The sequence below is a fragment of the Copadichromis virginalis genome, linkage group LG15 (genome assembly GCF_057382275.1).
Source record: "Copadichromis virginalis isolate Kocher_CV1m ecotype Utaka linkage group LG15, C_Virginalis_male_GT1.1, whole genome shotgun sequence".
Classification (NCBI taxonomy): domain Eukaryota; kingdom Metazoa; phylum Chordata; class Actinopteri; order Cichliformes; family Cichlidae; genus Copadichromis; species Copadichromis virginalis.
This window is the reverse complement of record NC_140632.1, coordinates 40,398,325-40,423,053: the sequence shown is the minus strand read 5'-3', so window position 1 is coordinate 40,423,053 and position 24,729 is coordinate 40,398,325. Positions and strand designations below refer to the sequence as shown.

General features: G+C 39.9%; 1 protein-coding gene and 1 long non-coding RNA gene across 2 annotated transcripts; one reads left to right on the top strand and one right to left on the bottom strand.

Annotated features, from left to right (window-relative positions):
- Positions 1-12,589: 12,589 nt before the first annotated feature.
- LOC146693052 (uncharacterized) lies at positions 12,590-17,223 on the top strand. Its single transcript, XR_014915337.1, has 3 exons — positions 12,590-12,803; positions 14,224-15,233; positions 15,909-17,223. It is a non-coding gene; the product is annotated as an uncharacterized LOC146693052 (long non-coding RNA).
- An 84-nt stretch (positions 17,224-17,307) lies between these two features.
- LOC146693051 (uncharacterized) lies at positions 17,308-21,976 on the bottom strand. Its single transcript, XM_085433399.1, has 2 exons — positions 21,763-21,976; positions 17,308-20,342 (listed from the first exon to the last, which is right to left on the bottom strand). Exons 1-2 carry the CDS (start codon positions 21,835-21,837, stop codon positions 18,567-18,569), a joined length of 1,851 nt encoding a protein of 616 aa, XP_085289525.1. The 5' UTR covers positions 21,838-21,976; the 3' UTR covers positions 17,308-18,566.
- Between the last annotated feature and the right edge of the window lie 2,753 nt (positions 21,977-24,729).

Genomic DNA, 24,729 nt, shown 5'->3' with positions numbered 1-24,729 from the left:
CAGAAGAGAGCGCTTCGAATTATGCATAATGTTAAATATAGAGAACACACTAATAGTTTGTTTATAAAATCGAAATTGTTAAAACTAGAAGACATAGTGAAATTACAGACTTTAACTATTATGTTTAGGGCGAAAAATAAAACACTACCTCTCAAGTTACAAAGTTTATTTGTATTGTGTTCAGAAAATGGGGACGGCAGAAGGAAGTTTTATTTTAAGCTCGAACCACACAAAGGCAAATGTGTCCAACAGTCACAGGCATAAGAAACTGGAATTCTCTCAGTGATCATCTTAAGTGTTATATAAATGTTTCTCAATTTAAAATCTGCTATAAGAATAAAATGATAAACCAATATGAAGAAGTTGAAAAGAATAGAATTTAATTGTAGAAAAATGATCCTTTTAGTTTGATACTTAGTGGTATTGCTCATTGTTGAGTATATTGTTCTGTTTGCTTTGTTTTGTTTTGTTATGTGCAGAAAATTGTCATAGTGTAATTTTGGTTGCCTACTTGCATTATCACAGATAGGGGGCAGGTATCAATAAGAATTTATTCTTCCTCCTGCTCCTTTTCATGCATGGAAACAGTGCTACTTTAATTGAAAGGAAGGTTGTGCATGGGAATGCATTACTGCTGTGCCATGTGTGAAACAAAAAATAAAATAAAAAATAATAATAAAACAACAACAGGTCAGGTGACAATATGCTATTAGATTCTATGCATACTGACTCTGTGCAGGGATGGGGAAGAGAATGGGCAGGCGGTGGTTTGGTGGAGAGCGTGACACTGTCAGTCAGACGAGCTGCGACCATATAAGGACAGAGCAACAGGAAGCGGGGATTTCTCTGCAGAGTCATGTGACTTCCAGTTACAACGATGCTCACACACACACACGCGCACACACACACAAAGACACACATGCTTAGGTCTGCCTGCCGTTATTTATGAAGCTGTTTGTTTGTTTACTTCAGACTGCTGCGCATTAACACATACTTATTTAAATCTCATTTTGATGTCATTTTAATTTCAACTGATGAAAATCTGTTAGGATCAAAAGTGTGCTGAAGCTCACTAATATCACAGGAAGTCTGTGGGAGAGCAGACAGCGTGTCAGCAGCAGGATGCATCATTGGTCTTGACTGGAGTTATAAAAAGAGTAATTATTCATATTCAGGACCTATAGATGCACATCCTGGATGCACACACTTACTTCAGCCTCAACAATAAACCTCTTGCGTAATATTGTGTAGATCCTTATCGTGCTGTTGGTGCATGAAAGTTGCATCTCTGGGGTTTCATACAGGTGCATAAAATTGCAACAAATGTGATAATATCAGCAATGTTTGTTAAAAGTCCTGTTTTAGACTCCTACAAGGTCTGTTTGGAGATGAATGGCTAGCAGGGGTGTACGTTGCAGGTTTTCCAGACAGATGGCTGTGACGAGTACCCCGTTTGGATTTTTGTGTTTTGTTTTTTTCCCCAACTATGAGTCATTTCATTTGCACTCTGCACTGGTTAGGTTTAGTCACTAAAACCATGTGGTTAGGTTTCGTTATTCATCACATTTTGTGCTAAATATCCTCCTTTATTAGAGTAACCCTGCACAGAGATTATGACCATTTCAGAGTAAGAGTTGTAGCCTAGTGCATCACAGCGTGCCATCACACGTGGTGTGTTTGGATGTTTTTGGGATGAAAGTTGACAGAGATCATAGCTGGGATCAAACTGTAATCACACTCAGCCGTGGTGTTTTTCTTCTGCTGATGGCGTCTGGATGGTGTGAACACAACTGTTCACTGGCTCTGACATCACCACACTAATGACAAGTGAGCAGGAAAACCCGACCTCTGACCTCCCACACTGTAAACTGGACCACAGAATGGAAGTGAACGTGCTAACACGTCACTCTGCTGCTCTGTGTTGCTAGCTCCACTCCCTTATCTGATTTTGCCTCAGTCGCCGACCACAGCAGGAAGTGAAACTCCGACCGCACGGTGCAGCTGTGTATCACTGCAGACGATGTCTGGGTTTACCTTTTAGATTTTTAATGGTCTTTCCTTTACCGCCACACTCAGGACAAGCTTTATAAATCAGAAGGGCTGTTTGTTATTTTTCCTTTTGTAGGACAATATTTACATATATGCAGGTGACACTCAGTTGTATGTTTTAGCATCACTGAACCTGCAATATCACAAATCAGTTACCAATTGTAAGAGTGGTTACAGCCTTTATCAGCAACTGTTAATGTAAAAGTCACCTTCGAGGAACGTTCAGTTTAAAAAACAAACAAAAACTTTCACAGTTTTAATCCATAATTATTCCACAATCCTTGATTGAAACTCTGTTCCTGCATGTAACAGTTATATCACACTTTTGGGGGGCATTAAAAATACATTTTAAAACAATCCAAAATAAACCTGCAATCAAAAGGATCCATCAAGTGGAGATTAAATATGCAGCTTATCTTCTTGTTGTCATCTTACATGTCGACGCTGCGCGCCAGCTCTTCTTCCTCTGTGGTTAGTAATACAGAAACCGTCACCCACATTCAGCATCTTCACCCACAGAGCTGCCTACAACCATCGGCAGCTCCAACCTGCTGCTGCTTTCCTCTCTGTCACGGTTCGCCCTTCATCACTGTGTGCATTACAAGTGCTTCCTGTGTGCACAAATGTAGGTTACAGCTTGTACTGATATTTAAGCACATATTTGATATTTTGTTTTGTTGCTGCAAACTTTTCAATGAGCATTTTACTGAATGCCATACATTGTACTGTACAAACAGCAGGTTCTGTATATATGCTGTTCTGTGTGGACTCATTGTTATTCACCAACCAGGCTGGGAGATGCTGATTGCCATGGTAACGGTGTGGGAGCTAACAGCATGAATGAAGAATAGATTATTTTATTCAGCCCAGGTTTAGTCATCATTCATGTTTTTACTGACTGAGAGCAGCGCTGGCAATGGCAGTAGTAGAGGTAGAGTAGTAGTAGTAACATGGGAGTAACTTCCAGTGGGAACAGATGAAGCTGCTTCTCTCTCCAATGTTCTGCTTTTCTTTACTTTTAAGGTTTGTTAAATGTATTAAATCCACTTAAATAGAAGCATCACTTCAGCCCAGCTTAGAGAAGAGACAAACTGAAGGTTTGCTCCAGGGGACGAGAGAAGCTGAATATAAACAAAACCATCAGCACAATTTTTAATCACAAAAGTGCCCCAATATGCATCTAAGGTTAAAAGAAGAAAAAAGGTCTAATCTAAGTCTAACCTTTAAGACTAGCAGTAAAGAAATGACATAATCATAACCAATAATGTGCACAACAAGATTAATAGAAATAACGGCAGAAAACATAATCTAAACGTTAGCATGAAAAACTAGTGAATCCTAATTTAATAAAAGCACAAAACGTCAGTTAGCATAAGAAAAGAAGTGTAAGAAAAACAATGAAACGAACTTAAATGCTAAAGTTTGCATAAAGACCAGTCACTGAGTTTAGCATACACAACTAATGTTGGAACAAATACTAACATTAGCAAACAAAAGAGAGGAAAAAACATTACTGGAGAAAAATGCTACCATAGCATTTAAACATCATACGAGTCCTAAATGAGGCACGAAGAAAACAATAGCATAAAATCACATGTTAGGGCAGCATGATGGTGCTGTGGTAACACTGTGACCTCACAACTTTCCCAGTTCACAAACTGGGTGGGGCCCCGTTCCCCCTGTGCCCACGTAGGTTTCCTCTGGGGACTCCATCTTGCTCCCACGTGCGTGGTAGGTTAACTGGTGGTTCTATACTGGCCGTGGAGGAAAAGCAGACAAAGTGCTTCCGTAAAGTTCTCTATGTATGTATGTATGGGCTGTAGTCTATAGCACTTTGATTGGTCAGTAAGACTAGAAAAGCACAAGAGTATAAATGCACATAAAAAAGAAACACAATAAAACTCTGTGATAAAGATGCTGATAAGAAGCTAAAAGATGGTATAAGGAGGTTTCAGCAGGTTTAATGCACAACTCCAATTGCTAACAGTCGGAGCACTGCAAAATGTAAAGAAAAACACAATCCAGTGATTTTCAAATCTCATAGAGCCATGTTTTATTCACAATAAAGCATAGAAACATATCAAATGTTTAAAGCGAGACATTTATTATTTCATCTTATTTCAGGGTCTGAGATCCACACAGGTTAAAGCTACATCACGCAAAAAAGCAGCCATTTGTGAACATGATGCAGAAATGCCAGTGACTTATCTGCACCGAAGCTAATTTAAAAACTGGAAAAGTGGAAAACTGATCTGATATTGGGGTGTTCCTCAGTATGGTGCCCTGGTGAGGTGAGGGTTTGATTCTCTGCAGCTGCAGGTCTGGCAGGTCAGATCTTTCACAGACTGAAGTGTGGCAGGTGTGAAGATGTGACACCTCAGACTGTGAGAACTTATCACCACAGCGAGCAGACACTTGGATGTCAAAGGTCAGCTTTGACTAGCTGCACCATGACCTCTGAAAAGGACAGACCCTCCTGGAGACCTCAGCTGTTAGACAGCAGGGAGGCTGGGATCAAAACACACAGGCTTCAGGTAGTAAAAACTGCCTCCTGTAGCAACATGAATTAATCATCATCACGTGAAGCTTCATTTCCAAGGTGCCCTATAAGAAACTGGGTTCTGTAGCTTATAAAGAGAAAATATTTAGAGTTCATCTTATTGCTGTTGTCCTCCACAGTAAAGTCAGGATTGCACCAATAAAACAGGATCAAAAGCACCATGCAGCGTTTCACAGAAAGCAGCTCCAGTTTAAAGATCAGCAGAAACCTGAGGTTTCAGTCAGTCCGCCTTAAAATAAGACAGCGCATTGTAGCAGTCTGTAATTAGATGTCAAATAAAGCATTGACAGATAAATCTTCACGTCTGTTCTAGATTTAGAGTTTCGACTCAGTGCCAGTCAAACCTGGTCTTTCCAGCATGTCTGTTGAGTGTCTGGGCTCCAGGGCCACACTGCAAGAGCTGCTGGCCTGTTGTGGTTCGGCTGCTCCGGTTGCATCTTCATGCTGCACATTAGCGGTGAGCTGCTGAGATGGAGAAGCACCGTGGGAGGTTTGCGTTTCCCAGAATACCCGCTCGGTCCAATCAGAAGCAGGAGCGGGAACCTGAGCAGAGATTTCCTCTGATGGACGTCAGCAATTGCAACATCTGTGATGTAAAACGAAAGGCCAGCAGCTGGGCAGCTGCACAGTAAACGCAGAGCTGACCACATTTATCCAGCTTCCAGAGTTTTGTTTGCATGAGCTACACATTACAGAAAGGTCAAGCACACACAATGAAGTGAGGATTTTCTGACTACATTTGCGCCTCCTGTAAGCGACCGCAGATGGTTCTCCAAGTTCAAATTTGATGACAAGCACGATCTCCAGCTTATTTAGGCGTAAATGTCGTTCTGACCACATGAGCTGCACTGGAGTCTAAAAAGCTCACGCTCACAAATCTGTGAGTAAATCTGAATTGCAGAAGAGAACACTAATGATTTAAAAAGAAGCCATCAGAAGTCAGTTCTGAGATTTAACTCTTCAGCCATAAGACCCGCAACATTGCTAAAATAATAAAATAATTCCCCGAAACAATAAATCTATTTATTAAACATTAAGCTGGCAGAGAGCTTCCCCGGCAGCACAGGGAAGTTGTTGCTCCCTAACCTACAGCAGTTGTTCTGAGGAGTTTGGTTTGGCACAGTAATGCAATCAGCTGGGACTCTTTAGACTAGCAGTGTTATGTTTAGCGTAATGATAAGTGTATTATTAATTGTTTTAACCATCCACTTCACAGTGAGTTTTGCCCTCTGGCTGTCGCTTTAGAGACTCCAGGTCTCCTTTAGAAACAAAAACCTCCCAAAAACTTTTGTTTTAAAAAAAAAAACACTGCTTGACTTTAAAAGCAATACAGTGAAGCCAGTAAAAGCAAATACTACTACAGAAATATGACGATATGTCAGGATGAGGTCGTGGACGAAAGAAGGAGGACCCAAACGCTGGACTCACAGGTAGGTGAAGATTGGTGTTTTATTGTCAATGGAGTGAACAAACAGAACAGAAGTAGGAAACGGCTGGCCGGCTGGACGACTGACTGAATGGATGAATGAAAGACTGACTGACAACTGACCGGCTGACCTGACGGAACTGAACAGAGGACAACCTAACGGCGGCGAGAACAACATCACAATAACATCAATGACAAGACATTGGACTGGTTGAACTGAGGGACATAAATACACAGGCTGAGTGATGAGAGATTAGAACCTGGTGAGTACACAGCTGAACATAATGACCTAATGATAAACGGGAAGAGGACGGAACATAATGCACATGGACCAAGGCTAACACAATAAAACAGGAGGTGAAGCAGACAGAATATAAACAGTGAACATGAACTAAGAATACTGGGTCAAAGACCCAGAAACCCTGACACGATAAAACTTTCAAAATGAGGCCTGTGTGTAAGTTATTATTCAGTCATGTGTCTTGAGCAGTCTGGTATTCATTACATGGATTTCACACACTGTCAGATTTAATACCATCATCCCTCCGGTTGAATCGTTTTCTTGCCCCTCATTCTGCTCCATCTTATCCTGGTTAGATAAAGCTCCCCATCCACATCTCCACCTGCTTCACCTCTCCCACCACCTGCTTCATCAGCGTCTAATCATCAATGAGTTTATTAATTAAATTCTATGATTTGATTAATAAACTGTTGATTTCCTATAAATGATTTCTCTCTATTGAAAGACAATATAAATGAAATATAAGATATCAGAAAGGCTTCTGCCATATTTTGGTGTGGAAGGAAGACTGGACATGTGAGCCATCTTTTTATCCAGTCTCTGAGACAAACATTTCATTTCAACATAAACATTAAGGCTAAAAACGAGGGTTTAAATGGAGAAAGTAACAAACCCAAATTATGTCAAACTCCAGTCTAAAAGCAGCCTTGGTCCAAAAACAAGTCTAAAGAAAGCTCTGCCACAGTGCCCTCATGTTTGTTTGTGCCTCTTTCCCCTCAGTGTCTTTTTCCCTTTGTCATCATCGTTCTCTCCAGTTGTGAGGTTGTTTTGTGGGCGTTGTTACACACCAGTTCATGCTGGATCAGTTCCTTCATCATCTAATCAACCACCTGCAGTTTATAATGAACATCCAGCCACTCGTAGCCAGGTCACAGTGGTCCCACATTCTGGCTTCTCCTCAGGGTCTGGTTGTTTCTGGAGTTCACTCTCTTACTTTTGATTCACCGCTGCTGGCCGACTGTCCAATGATGGCCCTCAGCAACATGCTGTACACCTCATAACTGAATGCAAAAGGCTTCTCTGCACACACCATTCAGTCTCAGTTTAATAATCACTAAGAAGTGTTAATGTTCTGAAATACAGATGCTTTGAGGAGTTTTAGATCACCTCACTATTGATTACAAATGACTGCTACCAGAATAAACAGCCGTCCCTTTAACTGATAACGACAAATATTAAAAGTAACACTTCAATTCAAATACTTTATTGTCCCACAAGGGGAAATTATATTAAAAGCAAGACAACAGTAAGAGTAAAAAAAATAAATTAAAAGCCACAAGACAGTTATTTGCCATTAACAGGGCTTCACTTTTTGCACATTGTGTCCTGTTACAGGCTTATTCCAAAGTGGATTAAATACATTTTCACCTCACAATTCTACACACAATAACCCACAATGTCAAAGTGAAAACGATAAAAAGAAAAAAGAAAAAACTGAACATGAACGCAAGTATTCAGCTTAGGTGCTGATCACCTGGCAGCTGTGGTTTACATCTGGATTGGAGTCCACTGGTAGTGAATTGCACTTGATAACTTTTGTAACAAGTAACAACAAAACTGTAACTTTAATGGTGCCGTTATGCACGGCCTGTGTCGTGGGTGTCGTACGCCGATTTTTACACTGTATAGTCTGGCAATGATTCAAGGACTGATCTGGTCATTACATACACAGGTGGGCGATGACCTGATAGTGGCAGGTGTGGCAGGCATGAAACCAGCAGAACCAGTAATGGGGTAGATCTGGAGGAAAACCAGGAAGACCTGCCCTGTCAGACACACACACACACCTGAGGGTAGAGATGAAGAAAGAGAGTGGGAGGAAGCATCAGTGGCAGCCGGGGGAACGTGACAGTTTCTGTATCGATGAGGATCAAACTGTGGTGTAATATGATCATTCATAAACTGCTTCTTCTGATAAAATACGTTCTAATCATGTCATCATTTCATAAATTCATTATGGCTCCCCTCATACTGCAGTGAGAACAGGAGGTATTTACTCTCAAGGCCATCAGGTCACAGTCAGTGTGAGAAGATTTTCAGGCACAGTGTTGATTCAGACACCTGAAGTGGGACCGAGGGGGGTGTCGACTCGCATCCCTCATGTTGTAGGTGTCTCTTTTGTTTTTTCAGTGTCACCGTGGAGACTTAAAATCATTTTAGAGACAAAAATCAAGTCACATATGTTGGCTGTAAGCCAGTGTGTGTGTGTGTGTGTGTGTGTGTGTGTGTGTGTGTGTGTGTGTGTGTGTGTGTGTGTGTGTGTGTGTTATGGAGGTGTGAAGCTGCAGGAGGACAGTGTGAGAACTTCTTAGCTGACCTGCTCCTCAACAGCATGGGGGTCAGAAGTTGCACCACTTTGTTTTCATTCATCACGTCGTCTAATCACACACACACACACACACACACACACACACACACACACACCCATGCTGGGCTCAGGACAAATATGCTTCATTTATGCTACCAAGAAGAAGAACCAAACATAGTGCGTTTGGACTTAGACCATAAATACTACAAACAAACTACAGCTGAGATTTAGAACAGGATTATAGTTCTGCTGTAAAAACACCTGCATGACATTAGCAGACATCTTCACTTATACAAGCTTATATACGACTCGTATGATCTATTGTGAAAATAGCTGTGATTGGGTAGTCTAGTCCAGTTCCTGTGGTTTTCTAATGGTGCCAGGGGATGATCAGGTGTCGAGTTTATTCTCAGGCCTCATGAATGACAACGTGTTTCAAAGTTCCTTTGTTTTGTTTTTATTTAGCTGCCTCATGTTCACTCTGAAGCAAACATCAGCGTTACGTTTCCATAGGTTTAAAGATTGATTCTTAACTGTATTCTCGTTTTTGTGGTACTATTGTCTGTATTCACTTATTAGCAAGCATACTTTAACAAACTGAGCAGCAAACAGTAGTCGTGCCTCCCAGTATAAACCAGTAAGCAGCAGGTGGGTGGGAGCAGTCACTGAAACAGCTCTCACATATGAAAGCTGTGAAATCCAACAGCTCCAATCATCACCTGATGGACCCAAAATCCAAAAACCAGACTTCACACCTCAGAGGATGTGTGTGTGTGTGTGTGTGTGTGTGCGTGTGTGTGTGTGTGTGTGTGTGTGTGTGTGCGTGCGTGTGTGTGTGTGTGTGTGTGTGTGTGTGTGCGTGCGTGTGTGTGTGTGTGTGTGTGTGTGCGTGTGTGTGTGTGTGTGTGTGTGTGTGTGTGTGTGTGTGTGTGCGTGTGTGTGTGTGTGTGTGTGTGTGTGTGTGTGTGTGTGTGTGTGTGTGTGTGTGTGTGCGTGTGTGCGTGCGTGTGTGTGTGTGTGTGTGTGTGTGTGTGTGTGTGTGTGTGTGTGCGTGCGTGTGTGTGTGTGTGTGTGTGTGTGTGTGTGCGTGCGTGTGTGTGTGTGTGTGTGTGTGTGCGTGTGTGTGTGTGTGTGTGTGTGTGCGTGTGTGTGTGTGTGTGTGCGTGTGTGTGTGTGTGCGTGTGTGTGTGCGTGTGTGTGTGTGCGTGTGTGTGTGTGTGTGTGCGTGTGTGTGTGTGTGTGCGTGTGTGTGTGTGTGTGTGCGTGTGTGCGTGTGCGTGTGTGCGTGTGTGTGTGTGTGTGTGTGTGTGTCTGTGTGTCTGTGTGTGTGTGTGCGTGACGCAGTTACAGTCCATCTAAAGGCAGATTTTCAGTGTTTCGTTTGTTTAGCAGTTTCTTGCGTACTTGTGGCAGACAGTACGACTCTGGTTTATCTGTTTGAGGGTTAACTTTTGTCCAGCAGTGCCTTCAGTGTGGATTCAACAATAAGTTTACAAGAGAAACCGATGGCTTATTAACCAAAACTGCAGCAATGTAGGAATTTCTAATCAATAAATATTTGTAATTTGTTGCTTTTTAAATGCAATAAAAGTAACTTCAAAGCCAAACATCTTAGTGTTTCACTGAATATGTTCATAGAGTTTTCTACTGTTTTTCAGTGTGTTTTGTAATTGTGTATCTCTTTATTTTCTCCAGGCTATTTTTACCTGCTCTTTATCTCATATCCACTATCACATCTTGTCCTTCTTCTTATTTTATTCTCCTTTTTTATTGTTTGTTAACATTTTCTTGTTTTCACCTCCTTTCATTGTTTCGGGCCTCCTTCATTGATTACTCCTTTCTCCTCCCTGTTTTGTGTAATCATCATAAAGACCAACTCCTCCTCATAGAGCTGACGTTAGTGGAATTAAACTAACGCCCAGAAACACATGCAGCCGGGTGGAGACAACAGAGAGGAGTGTTTGTGTTGAAGCGGGAAAGGGGGGGCGGGGGCGTGTGACCGTTAGGAAATGATTTCAGCCAGCATACCTCCGAGGGGAATTTCGTTTTCCAGATGACAGATTTTCCTTTTTGAAATTCACCAGAAAAACATCAACAACAGTTTCTTCACTCTGACCTTCCAGTGTTTGGACCATCAGTGCAACCGTTCAGCCAAGCAGTCAGTTTGTCCTGGGCTCAGTTCAAACCTCCTCACATCTCTGTGTGAAGACTTTACCTTATATTGCACAGTACATAAAGATGGGAGCACTGATTAATCCAGCTTAATTTGTTTTCCTGTTGGAGCCTGTCTGACCAACAGGGACCAGTTTGTCCAGTACAGGCCAGCCTGTCCAGAAGAAGCTGGAACTGTCAGACAATTAGAGGAAACACTTTCCGTCTCACTCTGGTATTCAGGCATCTGAAAAGGCTTAAATACCTCACATTTTTTCTGTTGTTGTGATGCTGCAGACTGAAGTGTAGCCACTCCCTGCTGCACGCCAGCTGCATCAGGCTGCACGTTTACAAAGACTCTACCAGAAAATAAACACCAGCCGTGTGTTCCTAATGTCTGGGAAGGACAGAACATTCAGATCATCTTGATGCATAAATCCCTGCATTTAAACATTTAGTGCTGCAAAAGTAGGACCATTTTTGGCCTTGATAACTGCTTTGAATTCTGTAGACATTACCCAACAAGGGTCCGCGTGAGAATGAAGCCTTTGTCCTTACTCTAAAGCACCTGGAGACCCATCCACCTCTAAAGCAAACAGTTTGCTGTGCATCTCTTTTCAGTGGACGGTCAGCTGCTATAATGGACATCCCAAGCTTCAGTTGTGCAGATAACCCTTGCATGCATGTGCCACCCACTCACATCTCAGTTTTGGTGAGCTTTTGCTCCCATTGGTAGTCAGAGAAACTCTGGATGTGGCCATTTGTGGTGTCCTCTCTACAAGTCGCTGAATTTGTTTGCTTTTCTTTGGCAGTGAATCATTACTTCTAGTCTCTTCCTGCCTTTAAGCCTTATATGCTCTTTCCGGTTGGCTCCCTCACATAAACCATGCAAAATATTTTAAATATGTATCTGAAGCCGACTGTTTCTTGACGTTTGCTACAAGCTTGAATCCTCTGACAGCTATTGCTGATAGTAGAAACGTTTTGATGAAACATAAATGTTCGGGTTGGATCACGTGATTCTTTTAAGGCACCTTTCTGCTCCTTTCACATCTATCCCTAAGTTTCTCACTTACAGTGAATAAATAAGAAGAAACTCTTAAAGGAGAAAACTGTCCAATGTTGCAAGACTGGACATATTAAAAAGTGTTTAAACTCCACTTTATCTGTTTACTAGTTTAACACGGCTGAGCTGTGAGAGTCCAGACATCATGTCATCATCTCAAAAACGAGCTGAATCTCCTCTCCAGCAAGTCGGCGCATTCACAACCTTCACTGCATTCTGGTAATGATACACACCTGCACAACACACACACACACACACACGTCTGCCCTTTGTGTCTTGTTTTTTACTCCCACCATAGAATTCAAACAATGCAGAGCATGGCCTGCATGACACATACTGTCCACCAACAGGAGCAACCGTTTTGTCTCCTTACATGGAGACACTTGCCAGAACTTCTGAGGTGTTTCTGTGGAGGTCTGACATACGGAAGAGGATTAGGGCCACAGGAAAAAAAAAAAAAAGAATTCTGACTTTAATCTCAGAATTCTGAGAATAAAGTCAGAATTCTGAGAAAAAAGTCAGAATTCTGAGATTAAAGTCAGAATTCTGAGAAAAAAGTCAGAATTCTGACTTTATTCTCAGAATTCTGACTTTAATCTCAGAATTCTGACTTTTTTCTCAGAATTCTGACTTTAATCTCAGAATTCTGACTTTTTTCTCAGAATTCTGACTTTTTTCTCAGAATTCTGACTTTAATCTCAGAATTCTGACTTTTTTCTCAGAATTCTGACTTTATTCTCAGAATTCTGAGATTAAAGTCAGAATTCTGACTTTAATCTCAGAATTTTGAGGTGGGCACCTGCAGGCTTCCAGCTTCGGTGACAGCGATGTGTCCAGTTTGGCAGGTGGAGAACTAATTCACTAAATATGGTGGATATAAGTGACTTTTTGCGTGGCCGAGGGGTCCCCGAAGATGCTATTTTATTAATGGAAGAGCAGAAGGTGAGTAACAAAAAAGAGAAATAGTTTGGTGTCTCCTATTTTTACAGGAAAACAGTTACGGTTAGCTGTTAGCATGCTTGTTAGCTTATAATGTTATATAGGAATGAACGTGTTTCACGATGTTACAGTATACTAGGTGAATTGACGTTTTAACTGTTGTTGATCGCAGGATCATCCCAGATGGGTTCGTTGCATTTTATTTTATTGTTCTACTATTTCAGAGTTTTTCAAGGCAGTTAAGCGGAGCTGTGTTACAGATGCTAGCCGCCTGCCAATATCACTGATATATTTGATGTGTACAAGTAAGTTACACTTAGTACAGCGGAGGAGAGAAGCTGTAATGAATGTTTATGCGGATATTTCACTCAGAAAAATGGGTGGCGTTCATACACAGCCACCGACACAGCCCCGGTTGTTGTTCTGACGGTGGCCGACTGACGATCCCCTCACAACATGTTAGCTAACACAAACTAATGTAGTGCATGTAACTGTGTATACGTTAGTGGTACAGTGTCGGAAGAAATGAGCAAACTGTTTATAATGTCAGAATGACATCATCTTTCTCCTATATATAAAAGTGCTGGCTGAGGAGCGCTGCCGGGTTGAACTTTGACCTCGGAGTGACGTGACGTTTGTTCGCACAACCAATAGAAGTGCAGAAAGTCGCAAATCAGGCATATTGTTCGCATAAACACAAAAATAAATAACGAAATAATCCCGATATTGTGCCAAAGACTGATTTACAATGTTACTTTGTGTTCTATGTGTAATACCTTTGCTTAAATGACTAAATGGACTGTGTATTTATGACTCTGCGTTATAGTCTTACATACATAAGTAACATTCATATGTACAGATAAAAATGTACAGAGCTATGTACACAAGCGTGTACACAAAAGTCTACTGCTGATCGAGCTGCTCAGTGGTCGTACAGTCTCATGCAGAGAGCGTGGAGGTGTTGTCCATGGTGGATGTTAGCTTAGACAACATCCTCTCCTCCCCAGTCTGCTCAGTGGACTTTAGCAGACCGCTAAAGCTGGCCCTCCCGACCAGTTTGTTAAGTTTCCCCCTGTCCCTCTCTGCCATTCCACCACTCCAGCAGACCACAACATAAAAGACAGCAGACGCCACCACAGTGTCGTAGAACATCCTTAGAAGACGTACTACCTACATCATAACCAATCAAGTCCCGCTTTTTTTTTAAATACAGAAGAGGATTTATTATTTACTGAAAGGCTATGCCTTAGTTTGCTTCTTTCATTATTGTGTTTCGCCCTGCATAAAATAGATAGCTTTTCTGATAACTACAGTCAATACTCTCCTACTGGCATTAACGAGGCCTAAGAGGCTTAACTGTAATATTGCTTTGCAGCGTAAATGTTGCAGAAAATGACTGTCTTTTCTTTCTTCCTGTGTGCAGATTGACTGTGACGTCATAGCGCTGATGGATGACGCAACTTTGGCAAACTACATTCCCTCGTACGGAGACCGAATTGCCGTCTTCAATTTCTGCAAAAGCAAGCAACCACTGTCAAAAAGAAAACTAGGACTTCTGCAAAAAGTTCACCTCTCAAAGTGAGAGAAACAGTGGCTGACATGTCAGATTTGGATGACTTAATAAGACTGTATTTCAGACTTTCTTTCAGTAACAAAGAAATACTTTCAATTTTAGCACATAGTCATCAGACAATTATAAGTGTTCGAACTCTAAAGAGAATTTGTAAAAGACTTGGGCTTTTTAGAAGGAAGAATCAATCAAACTTGGAGGAAGTGCTAGCCTTTGTCCAACAAGAGATCATGACAAATGGACAGATGCAAGGTTATCGTTGGCTACATCTACGTGCAATTCAACATGGATTTGTGGTGTCACAAGATACTGTAAGATGCATAATCAAATTGCTTGACCCTCAAGGTGTGGAACTGAGACGAGCTCGACGGTTGAGAAGACGACAGTACAGCTGCAGAGGGCCAAATGCTCTCTGGCACATGGATGGCTATGACAAGTTGAAACCATATGGTATTGCTATCAGTGGCTGCATAGATGGTTTTAGCCGCTATGTTTTATGGATGGAGGCTTATACTACAAACAGTGACCCTAAATTGATTGCAAGTTATTTTCTGAAAACAGTTTCATGCATCAGCGGATGTCCAGAAAGGTTACGTGCTGACCGAGGTACCGAAAATGGTTGTGTCGAACAAATGCAGATGTTTTTACGGAGAAACCACACAGACAGTTTTGCAGGTGAGAAAAGTTTCCTTTACGGAAGAAGTACGGCCAACCAACGTATAGAAGGATGGTGGGCTACCCTACGCAAACAGAGTGCACAATTTTGGATGAACTTATTTCAAACTTTTCAGGATGATGGCCACTTCACAGGGGATTTTTTGGACAAAAGTCTTATCCAATTCTGCTTTCTCAATCTTATTCAGGTAAAAGCATGTGCTCATGCTATGTAATGTCTTAGCTGCATAAATAGAAAATATAAATATGGTTAGAACATTTTTTTTCTTTAAATTAAATATGAATTTTATTTCCATTTTAATATGTCTTGATGCATGCTCAATCAGCCAGGTAAGGAATGTTTTTTGACAGAACATTTCTCACACTGAAAACGCTACATCCAGATGAACAGAATCAACTTTTTGGGATTCCATTTTAATACTTTGATGGAATTGTATTCATGTTATCAGTGGAAGTAACTGCACCTTTCTCAGCACAGGTGCATGGAGCATTTTTTTTTATTTATTGCCACATGGTTTAAATTACTATGGAGTCTGTTACCTAGTGGTCCTTTGGGCATGGTTTCAGAAAGCAATCCTATCATTTGGTTAATTCTCTATTGAAAATTTATTGTAGAATCATTGCACACTGAGTATAAAGTGTTGGGCTATCTATTCAACAGCAGAATCATGCAGCACCATTCTGTGTCCATGTGCTGTTTAGTGAAAGTGCTCTTTTGTTGTTGCTGCTTGGTTTTACATTAATTAGAGGTCAGTTTCTATGTCTGTTGATTAATGAGTTAATAAGCCTCAACTTTGGCTAAATCTACTGGTACATGGTCTGTTTCATATACCAGTACTTATATTGTGTTGTTTTTCATGTAGGATGAACTTGATGAAGTTGTGAACACATGGAACTCGCACAAAATCCGGCCAAGTGGTAGTGCAGCATCGGGTCGACCAGTAGTAATGTACTCATTTCCAGAGCTGCACAGTGCTGAGGATAGACTGAAGCCTATTTCTATGGAGGATATCACTTTGTGTATGGAAGAGTGTAGCCCAAAAGGTCAACACCCCTGTGATGAAACAGTCTTTGAACTGTGTTGTCTGCTTATGGTAGAAAATGAATGGGATGCCCCAGGAGATCCACTTGGTGCTGCGGATCTGTACATTAGGTTAAGAGAAGAAATACTGCAAAGTATTTAAGGAACTTCAGTGTGTAAATGTACAAATAAATACAAAATATTTCTCTTTATCTTGATAACGTGATTTGATAGTAGGTGCCATGTCTTACAGGTACCTTTTATGCAGGTATTTCTGCACTGCATTAAATGAAAAATGTTTTTCTACATTCACACTACCATTAAACAGAAATGTTTATATATTACTTGAAAAAGCTGAATATTGTGATATTATCAATCAGTTATGAAACACATGTCAATCCTTTTAAAAGGCCATACATTAAACTGCATTTACAAATGTTATATTTTTGATTGAATCATAAGTGGTGTAAACCTGCCTACCAGTAAATTGCAATATAAATTTCTGTGTTTTGTTGCCAGACATGTGCATAGTATATAAAATATAAACTGACCAGCTCCCTGCTCATTGTTTTCTGTATCAACCTTTACTCTTAATATTCATGGCTGGAAACCCAGGCACCAGCATATGATATGCTAAGTGCCCGGGTTATCTGTGGTATGTTTCAGCAAACCATAGTAGCATTAACAATTCTAGGTCTTGACAACAGCATGTTTCTATAAACGTATCATTGTTAATATTTAAAGTCGTTATGCCTTTTGGGGAGCTTTTAGTGCAATTATATTAAAGCAAAGCTATTATAATCATTTACCCATATGAAGATCCATCACTTAATTATTAATGTATTTCACTTCTGTTAGTTGTAAGATATTTTAGCTGGTTTTTCATGTAAAATGACCACGAATCATTGCTATACTGATTCAGTGTTAGCTGTTGTATACAAGGCTCCTTCATGATATGAATCCTAAAATTATAAGAAACATACCAAAAATATTTTGACTTTTATTTGTAGTATCCCAGCAACAGTGCAACAAAACAGTTCCTGCAAGTGGAACCAAGTTATTGTCCCATTAAGTGCAACATGTTTTACATTTATATTTGTGTATCTTTATGAAATATTTGAAATTAAAAATAAATGGTATTCTTCCATGTTACTGAGCTCATGTGTGGCAGTCTCTTGAATTCTGGCATGTTCAAATAGATATGGAGTTTGATGAACATATTCAAAACAACAATACAAATGTACTGTGTACAGTAACATTTTATTGGAAAAAGTTTACAAGAAACCTGTTCTTTCCAATGCCAATAACATGGCTAAAACTCATAACCGTATAAGCTGCCCTGTAACAAGAATGACTCAACTTTTAAAACAAACTTATAGATCTCATATAGTCTTGTTATGCATCAGTATACATCAGTGACTTACTGTAAAGACCATGAACACTGGCTATTGTGGTATCACATATTCCTTCAGTGTCATCTATGGTATAGAAATAAAAACAAGTGTGAATGACTGAGAACATACATGCATACAAATAAAAATGCATAATTTCTGGCAGTAACAAGACATTTTCTCAGGTGTTAAGATTAATACTATATCTGAGAACATGACAATTTGGCATTACAAAAGGATGTCTGAATAATCACAGTACTTGACCACTGCACTGAAGTGTACAGTGTTTATTTATGATCTCAGTAATCAATAACCATCTTCAAAACAGACTGAATCCTTTAAGCAGCTTGAATCAATTTGATGGATGAATAACAGGTATGCTTAGAAACAATATGACATTAAGAAAATACTGGAATTTAAAAAAATATTTTCACCAACTTTATATGGAACCTTTGTAATCAACAACAAATGCCAAACTTTGATACCTTAACCTACCTTAACTAAAAATTGCATATACTGTAAAGCAAAATGTTTTCAGACATGACAAATGCTAAAGTATAAAATTGTACTTATTCCTTTTACAATACAGTGTTGCATAACAGCATTACTTTTACGTTATAACTATGTTCAGTTTTAGCCCTGACCTAATAAGAAAATACCATCTGAATGAATTAGTCTTACTACTAATTACTTACAAAAGTATTTGACTGTGCTGAGCTCTCACACCACACATGGTGCTTTAAAGAACGTTTAAGAGCAGTTTAATTATAGTTTATAGATCTTAAGTAATCTTTCTTCATGCTTTTGCTGAAGGTTTCTGTCTTACAGCTGGAAAGCTTGGATTTGGTGAAGACAGCTCTGGATATGGTAGTAAACAGTGTACCTGTTCGTTTTGTTTTGTGACTGTATTATGTAAAACTCAAAATGATAAAAGAAAATGAAATATTAGCCAAAACTAGACTTCTAACAGAGATGAGAAACTTCTCTCTAATTAAAAAAAGTATACTGTATAAGTTCAAAATACATAAAAATACATATTCCTAACATCTCTTTACAGTTATGCTCTAGTGTGCATGAGCAGTTCAAATGTAGCGCATTGCTGTGAGAGTCTAAACAATGTCCATCACCCAGACATTACTTTCAAGAACTGCATTAAATTCAGAACGAAAATCTGGGAAGTTTTCATAGCTGTTAGCTAGCTGCAGAACATTCCCACACGTGCGTCCGACTGGTCTTCTTGTAAACTCTGTCATATCTTGAAATTCCACATAAATACTGTTTGTTACTATAAGGTCAGATCCGGTGCAGAAACGCATAAATTTCTGAAGTTTAATGTTATCCAGCTCTCTGATGAATCTTTTGAGATGATTTTTCACTTCTTTTTGTTGTGGAGTCAAATCCACAGCAAATTTCAGCAGCTGGCACACTTTTTTTGAAGTTGGTTGCAGTTCAGAGAATAACTTGGTCAGTCCCTCCGGACTGAGGGAGATATGGGGGTCGATGATCTCCCGCCAGCAGTCAATAACAAACATTGGTTTTTGGACAAGCTCTTTGTGTGCTATTTCATCAAGGATTGTAGGAAGAGTCTCAGCAGTGATTCTTTTTCTACAGCCATAACTGTCAAGAATTTCCACAAGATCATCCAAGTCAACTGCAGAGAAATCTTTTACTGCTTCCATCAAAACATCACATTCTTGGCTGCTGACAAACTGTAGAAAGTGTGCTTTAAGATCACTGTAAACACCACTGAAAAGCACTTGTTCCATAAAAGGGATTGCAAGTTTATTTGGAAAATACTGACATTCTTGGTAACCTTTCAGGAGTATTCGCCCAACTGCCTTCCATTTTTCAGCAGGAAAATCATGGCGAATGAATGGCACTTTAATGGTTGCACCTAGGGTGCATCGCTCATAAAATTCATGCCAGAAGCATGTGAGTACATCTCTTAGTATTCCTGATCCAGTGCCTGGTTCTTCTGTGTTGTCTGGAAGTATGCGCTTCACATTCAGTGTTTTGGTCAAAATCTCCTCATCAGAGAAAGCAGTAATCATGTCATGTAAAGTGTCAGTATGACGTATGGTGATTGTTATTATGTTCTCTGAATTAGGTGGACTGAGGGGTACAAGAAAACCCTCATAGACTAATGTGTCTTCTGTATCTTCTTCAGCATCAAAAATTGGACCAAAAGTAATTTCTGGATCATCTAAAATTTCTGAACCAGCGATGACTTCATCAAAATTACCCCTGACTTCCCCCACTTGCAATGGATTAATATCATTGCCACTGCTTTCTGAGACAAACACCACTTCAGATGTCTCGCTGGCATCTTCTTCAGGATCTTTTGGTTTTGTTGCAATGTAGAAGCGTAACATTGTCAGTCTCGCTGCCTCATACATATTGCCAATAGACTGGCAGGTATCATCAGTAAGGTGGTTCTGTTTAAAGTCCCAAACCTCAAACTCAAAATCTGTTTCACATCCCTTAGGAGATATGCCATCAGGAAAAAAAAGTTTCTTTCCTTCCTGAAGAATATCTTTTAATCCAGCATCAGTGGCCATTTGAATTTTTCTAGTGCCACCTCCCTGCTTCGCTCTCATCTGTTTGGCTATTTTTCCATCACAATGTATCCATCCTATCTCAACATTGCGTGTTGCTTTTTGCTTCTTTGTCTGTCTTATTCCTGCATCTGTATGTGAAGTGTTCTCCTTTGGACTTTCTTTTCTGGTTTTCATTTTCTCACGAAGTTTTTGCAGAAGTCCTAGTTTTCTTTTTGACAGTGGTTGCTTGCTTTTGCAGAAATTGAAGACGGCAATTCGGTCTCCGTACGAGGGAATGTAGTTTGCCAAAGTTGCGTCATCCATCAGCGCTATGACGTCACAGTCAATCTGCACACAGGAAGAAAGAAAAGACAGTCATTTTCTGCAACATTTACGCTGCAAAGCAATATTACAGTTAAGCCTCTTAGGCCTCGTTAATGCCAGTAGGAGAGTATTGACTGTAGTTATCAGAAAAGCTATCTATTTTATGCAGGGCGAAACACAATAATGAAAGAAGCAAACTAAGGCATAGCCTTTCAGTAAATAATAAATCCTCTTCTGTATTTAAAAAAAAAGCGGGACTTGATTGGTTATGATGTAGGTAGTACGTCTTCTAAGGATGTTCTACGACACTGTGGTGGCGTCTGCTGTCTTTTATGTTGTGGTCTGCTGGAGTGGTGGAATGGCAGAGAGGGACAGGGGGAAACTTAACAAACTGGTCGGGAGGGCCAGCTTTAGCGGTCTGCTAAAGTCCACTGAGCAGACTGGGGAGGAGAGGATGTTGTCTAAGCTAACATCCACCATGGACAACACCTCCACGCTCTCTGCATGAGACTGTACGACCACTGAGCAGCTCGATCAGCAGTAGACTTTTGTGTACACGCTTGTGTACATAGCTCTGTACATTTTTATCTGTACATATGAATGTTACTTATGTATGTAAGACTATAACGCAGAGTCATAAATACACAGTCCATTTAGTCATTTAAGCAAAGGTATTACACATAGAACACAAAGTAACATTGTAAATCAGTCTTTGGCACAATATCGGGATTATTTCGTTATTTATTTTTGTGTTTATGCGAACAATATGCCTGATTTGCGACTTTCTGCACTTCTATTGGTTGTGCGAACAAACGTCACGTCACTCCGAGGTCAAAGTTCAACCCGGCAGCGCTCCTCAGCCAGCACTTTTATATATAGGAGAAAGATGATGTCATTCTGACATTATAAACAGTTTGCTCATTTCTTCCGACACTGTACCACTAACGTATACACAGTTACATGCACTACATTAGTTTGTGTTAGCTAACATGTTGTGAGGGGATCGTCAGTCGGCCACCGTCAGAACAACAACCGGGGCTGTGTCGGTGGCTGTGTATGAACGCCACCCATTTTTCTGAGTGAAATATCCGCATAAACATTCATTACAGCTTCTCTCCTCCGCTGTACTAAGTGTAACTTACTTGTACACATCAAATATATCAGTGATATTGGCAGGCGGCTAGCATCTGTAACACAGCTCCGCTTAACTGCCTTGAAAAACTCTGAAATAGTAGAACAATAAAATAAAATGCAACGAACCCATCTGGGATGATCCTGCGATCAACAACAGTTAAAACGTCAATTCACCTAGTATACTGTAACATCGTGAAACACGTTCATTCCTATATAACATTATAAGCTAACAAGCATGCTAACAGCTAACCGTAACTGTTTTCCTGTAAAAATAGGAGACACCAAACTATTTCTCTTTTTTGTTACTCACCTTCTGCTCTTCCATTAATAAAATAGCATCTTCGGGGACCCCTCGGCCACGCAAAAAGTCACTTATATCCACCATATTTAGTGAATTAGTTCTCCACCTGCCAAACTGGACACATCGCTGTCACCGAAGCTGGAAGCCTGCAGGTGCCCACCTCAAAATTCTGAGATTAAAGTCAGAATTCTGACTTTAATCTCAGAATTCTGAGAATAAAGTCAGAATTCTGAGAAAAAAGTCAGAATTCTGAGATTAAAGTCAGAATTCTGAGAAAAAAGTCAGAATTCTGAGAAAAAAGTCAGAATTCTGAGATTAAAGTCAGAATTCTGAGAAAAAAGTCAGAATTCTGAGATTAAAGTCAGAATTCTGAGAAAAAAGTCAGAATTCTGAGAAAAAAGTCAGAATTCTGAGAAAAAAGTCAGAATTCTGAGATTAAAGTCAGAATTCTGAGAAAAAAGTCAGAATTCTGAGATTAAAGTCAGAATTCTGAGAAAAAAGTCAGAATTCTGAGATTAAAGTCAGAATTCTGAGAAAAAAGTCAGAATTCTGAGATTAAAGTCAGAATTCTGAGAAAAAAGTCAGAATTCTGAGAATAAAGTCAGAATTCTGAGATTAAAGTCAGAATTCTTTTTTTTTTTTTCCAGTGGCCCTAATCCTCTTCCGTACTGACAGCAGACGCAGTTTGAAAATAAAAATAAAACCTGACCGTTTTTAGCTGACGTGGCCCGCAGCCTGTGTTCACGTCATTCTTCCCTCCCTCCCAGCACACTCTGCACTATTTCCAGTTGTTAGAAACAAGCGTCTTTTTTCCTGCAGACTGTTTGGCTGCAGCTCTGAGATTCAAAAGCCTCTGAGATTATTTTTAGCTGCTGCGCCACACAAATGATTGGAATTTCCTGCAGCTGTATGCAGGTGTTGAAGTCCAGAGTACACATAAGAAGATTTACTCAAAGATTAAAGTGGAGTGTGAAAAAAGTCTGAAACAACAGCGCACATGTTGCCTAGTCATTATATTTACGTCATGCAGCTGAGGGAAAAGTCCACATACTGATTTACAGCTTTAAGAAGCTTTGGGCTCATGGTTAAACATTCTCACTCCAACAGGTAAGAAACATGAAAAATCATTTTAGATAAATTCCATATAATTTACTGAAAGCCTGACAAAGTAAAATCAAGCAAAAAAAAAAAATCTTCTGATCTTCTTCTTTATCAAATAACAGCTTGAGGATTAAAAGTTTATTAAGCAGTATTAATACATGTTTAACATAAGATGTAGACAATGACACCTGTCTAAAGTATTTTTCAGCCCACTAAATAGCCAGTGTGTGGTGTAAAGCCTCCATCTCCAACTATATGTGTTTATAACCAGAAGGTCAGACAGCTGCAGTACGAACTTATCAGGTGATGATAGCAACACTCTCAGCGCTTCACCTTCCCTAAAAGTGTCCCATCAATGTTCAGAAATTACATTTTGCTCTTTATTTCTATGAATGCTCTTTTCTAAGCACTGGTGACACGTAGAAATATAATATTTGTTTCTGTTACAGGTTTAAATTTGTACGTTTTGCCCCTCGTAATAGAAGCAACAGAGAACCTCTGGAACAGGCTTCAGCACCCTCATGACTCTGACTTGGAAAAATAGTTAATAAAATGTATGGATTATATACTTATATTACATTTTAAGTCAGCTGATTGACAGTATTGAGTCCAGAGTCCAATAACTCTTAGTTCACATTTTAATTATCGCCATGTTGCAGTTTTGTAGCCTGACTTGGACTAATTTCACTTATATTCTGCACATTTAAGTCATTCTGTGATTGTAATAGGCCACACTGTGCTCTTTGCATGAAACCCAGGTATGCATGCATCATAACACACATACGTCGTCTCGTGAAACTGAAGCGGAAATGTTCTTTCCAGCAGGTCAGTCAAGTTCAGTAATTAAGCTGACTAGAAACAGTGACAGTTGGTTTTCAATAGGCTCCTGTGGCACGTGTGTGCTTCATACTTGTCATACTTCACATTCCTGTTTACTCCATGCTCTGTAGTATCGAACCATCAGATGTCTGTGTCTTTGTACAACAAATAGCATCCTGTTGATTCATCAAACCAAGTGTGAGTCACTGCATTTCTTTTTCAGGTAATTTTATTCATCCAGAGGGATCGCTTATAGTTAATAATAATCAAAGGGCGTATAAAATACTGAAGCAGCTTCTGAGTCTGAAAAATGTGGAAATGCCATAAACCTGCATTCTTTTTTAATACAGCATGTGATTGCAAAAGGACTGTTGGGGAAAACAGCTCTCTGACTTGACCTCAGAAGATACTTTCCAGCTGAGTTCATGGGCTCAGTCACTCAGTTCAGATCATATTCTTTATGAAACAAAACCTATGAAAATATTGGTCATTCTATGTTTTATCGGGGATCACTCACTAACAAATTGTGATTGACATCCGCCTATAAGGTTGCAGTGCATCACTCTCGCCACGTGGTTTCAAAATCTTTCATGTCTTAAAGAGAAAGTAAAGGAAAACATGCTCCGTCATACTTTTAAAGTTTGTACTCCAATCTAATTTTGGCCAGCTGTAACTTCAGAATTTTAGCTACAGAAGTAAATAAATAAAAAGCTCGACTGCACGTCAGCTATTTTAACTATAAACTGTTCTGTAAAAACTTAATTAGGTGCTAAAACTGGAGAGATGAAAATTCAGCATTTGTGCTCCGAGAAACAAATAAAAATATGAGCATTTAGATCCTTAAATGAAGCTTTAGCCCTGTTGTATCTCCCTCTGGCCAACCTGCTGGTTCAGTTCTCCACCTCATGATTTGCAATAATTCATTAATGTTATTGACAGATGTACAAATGTGAGCGATTCCGCTCAATAACATGAGTCACAGTTATACCCTGCCTCCTTTTGTACAAACCGCCCAATGCTCACAATGGAACCAGGCAATTAAAGTACAAGATTAAA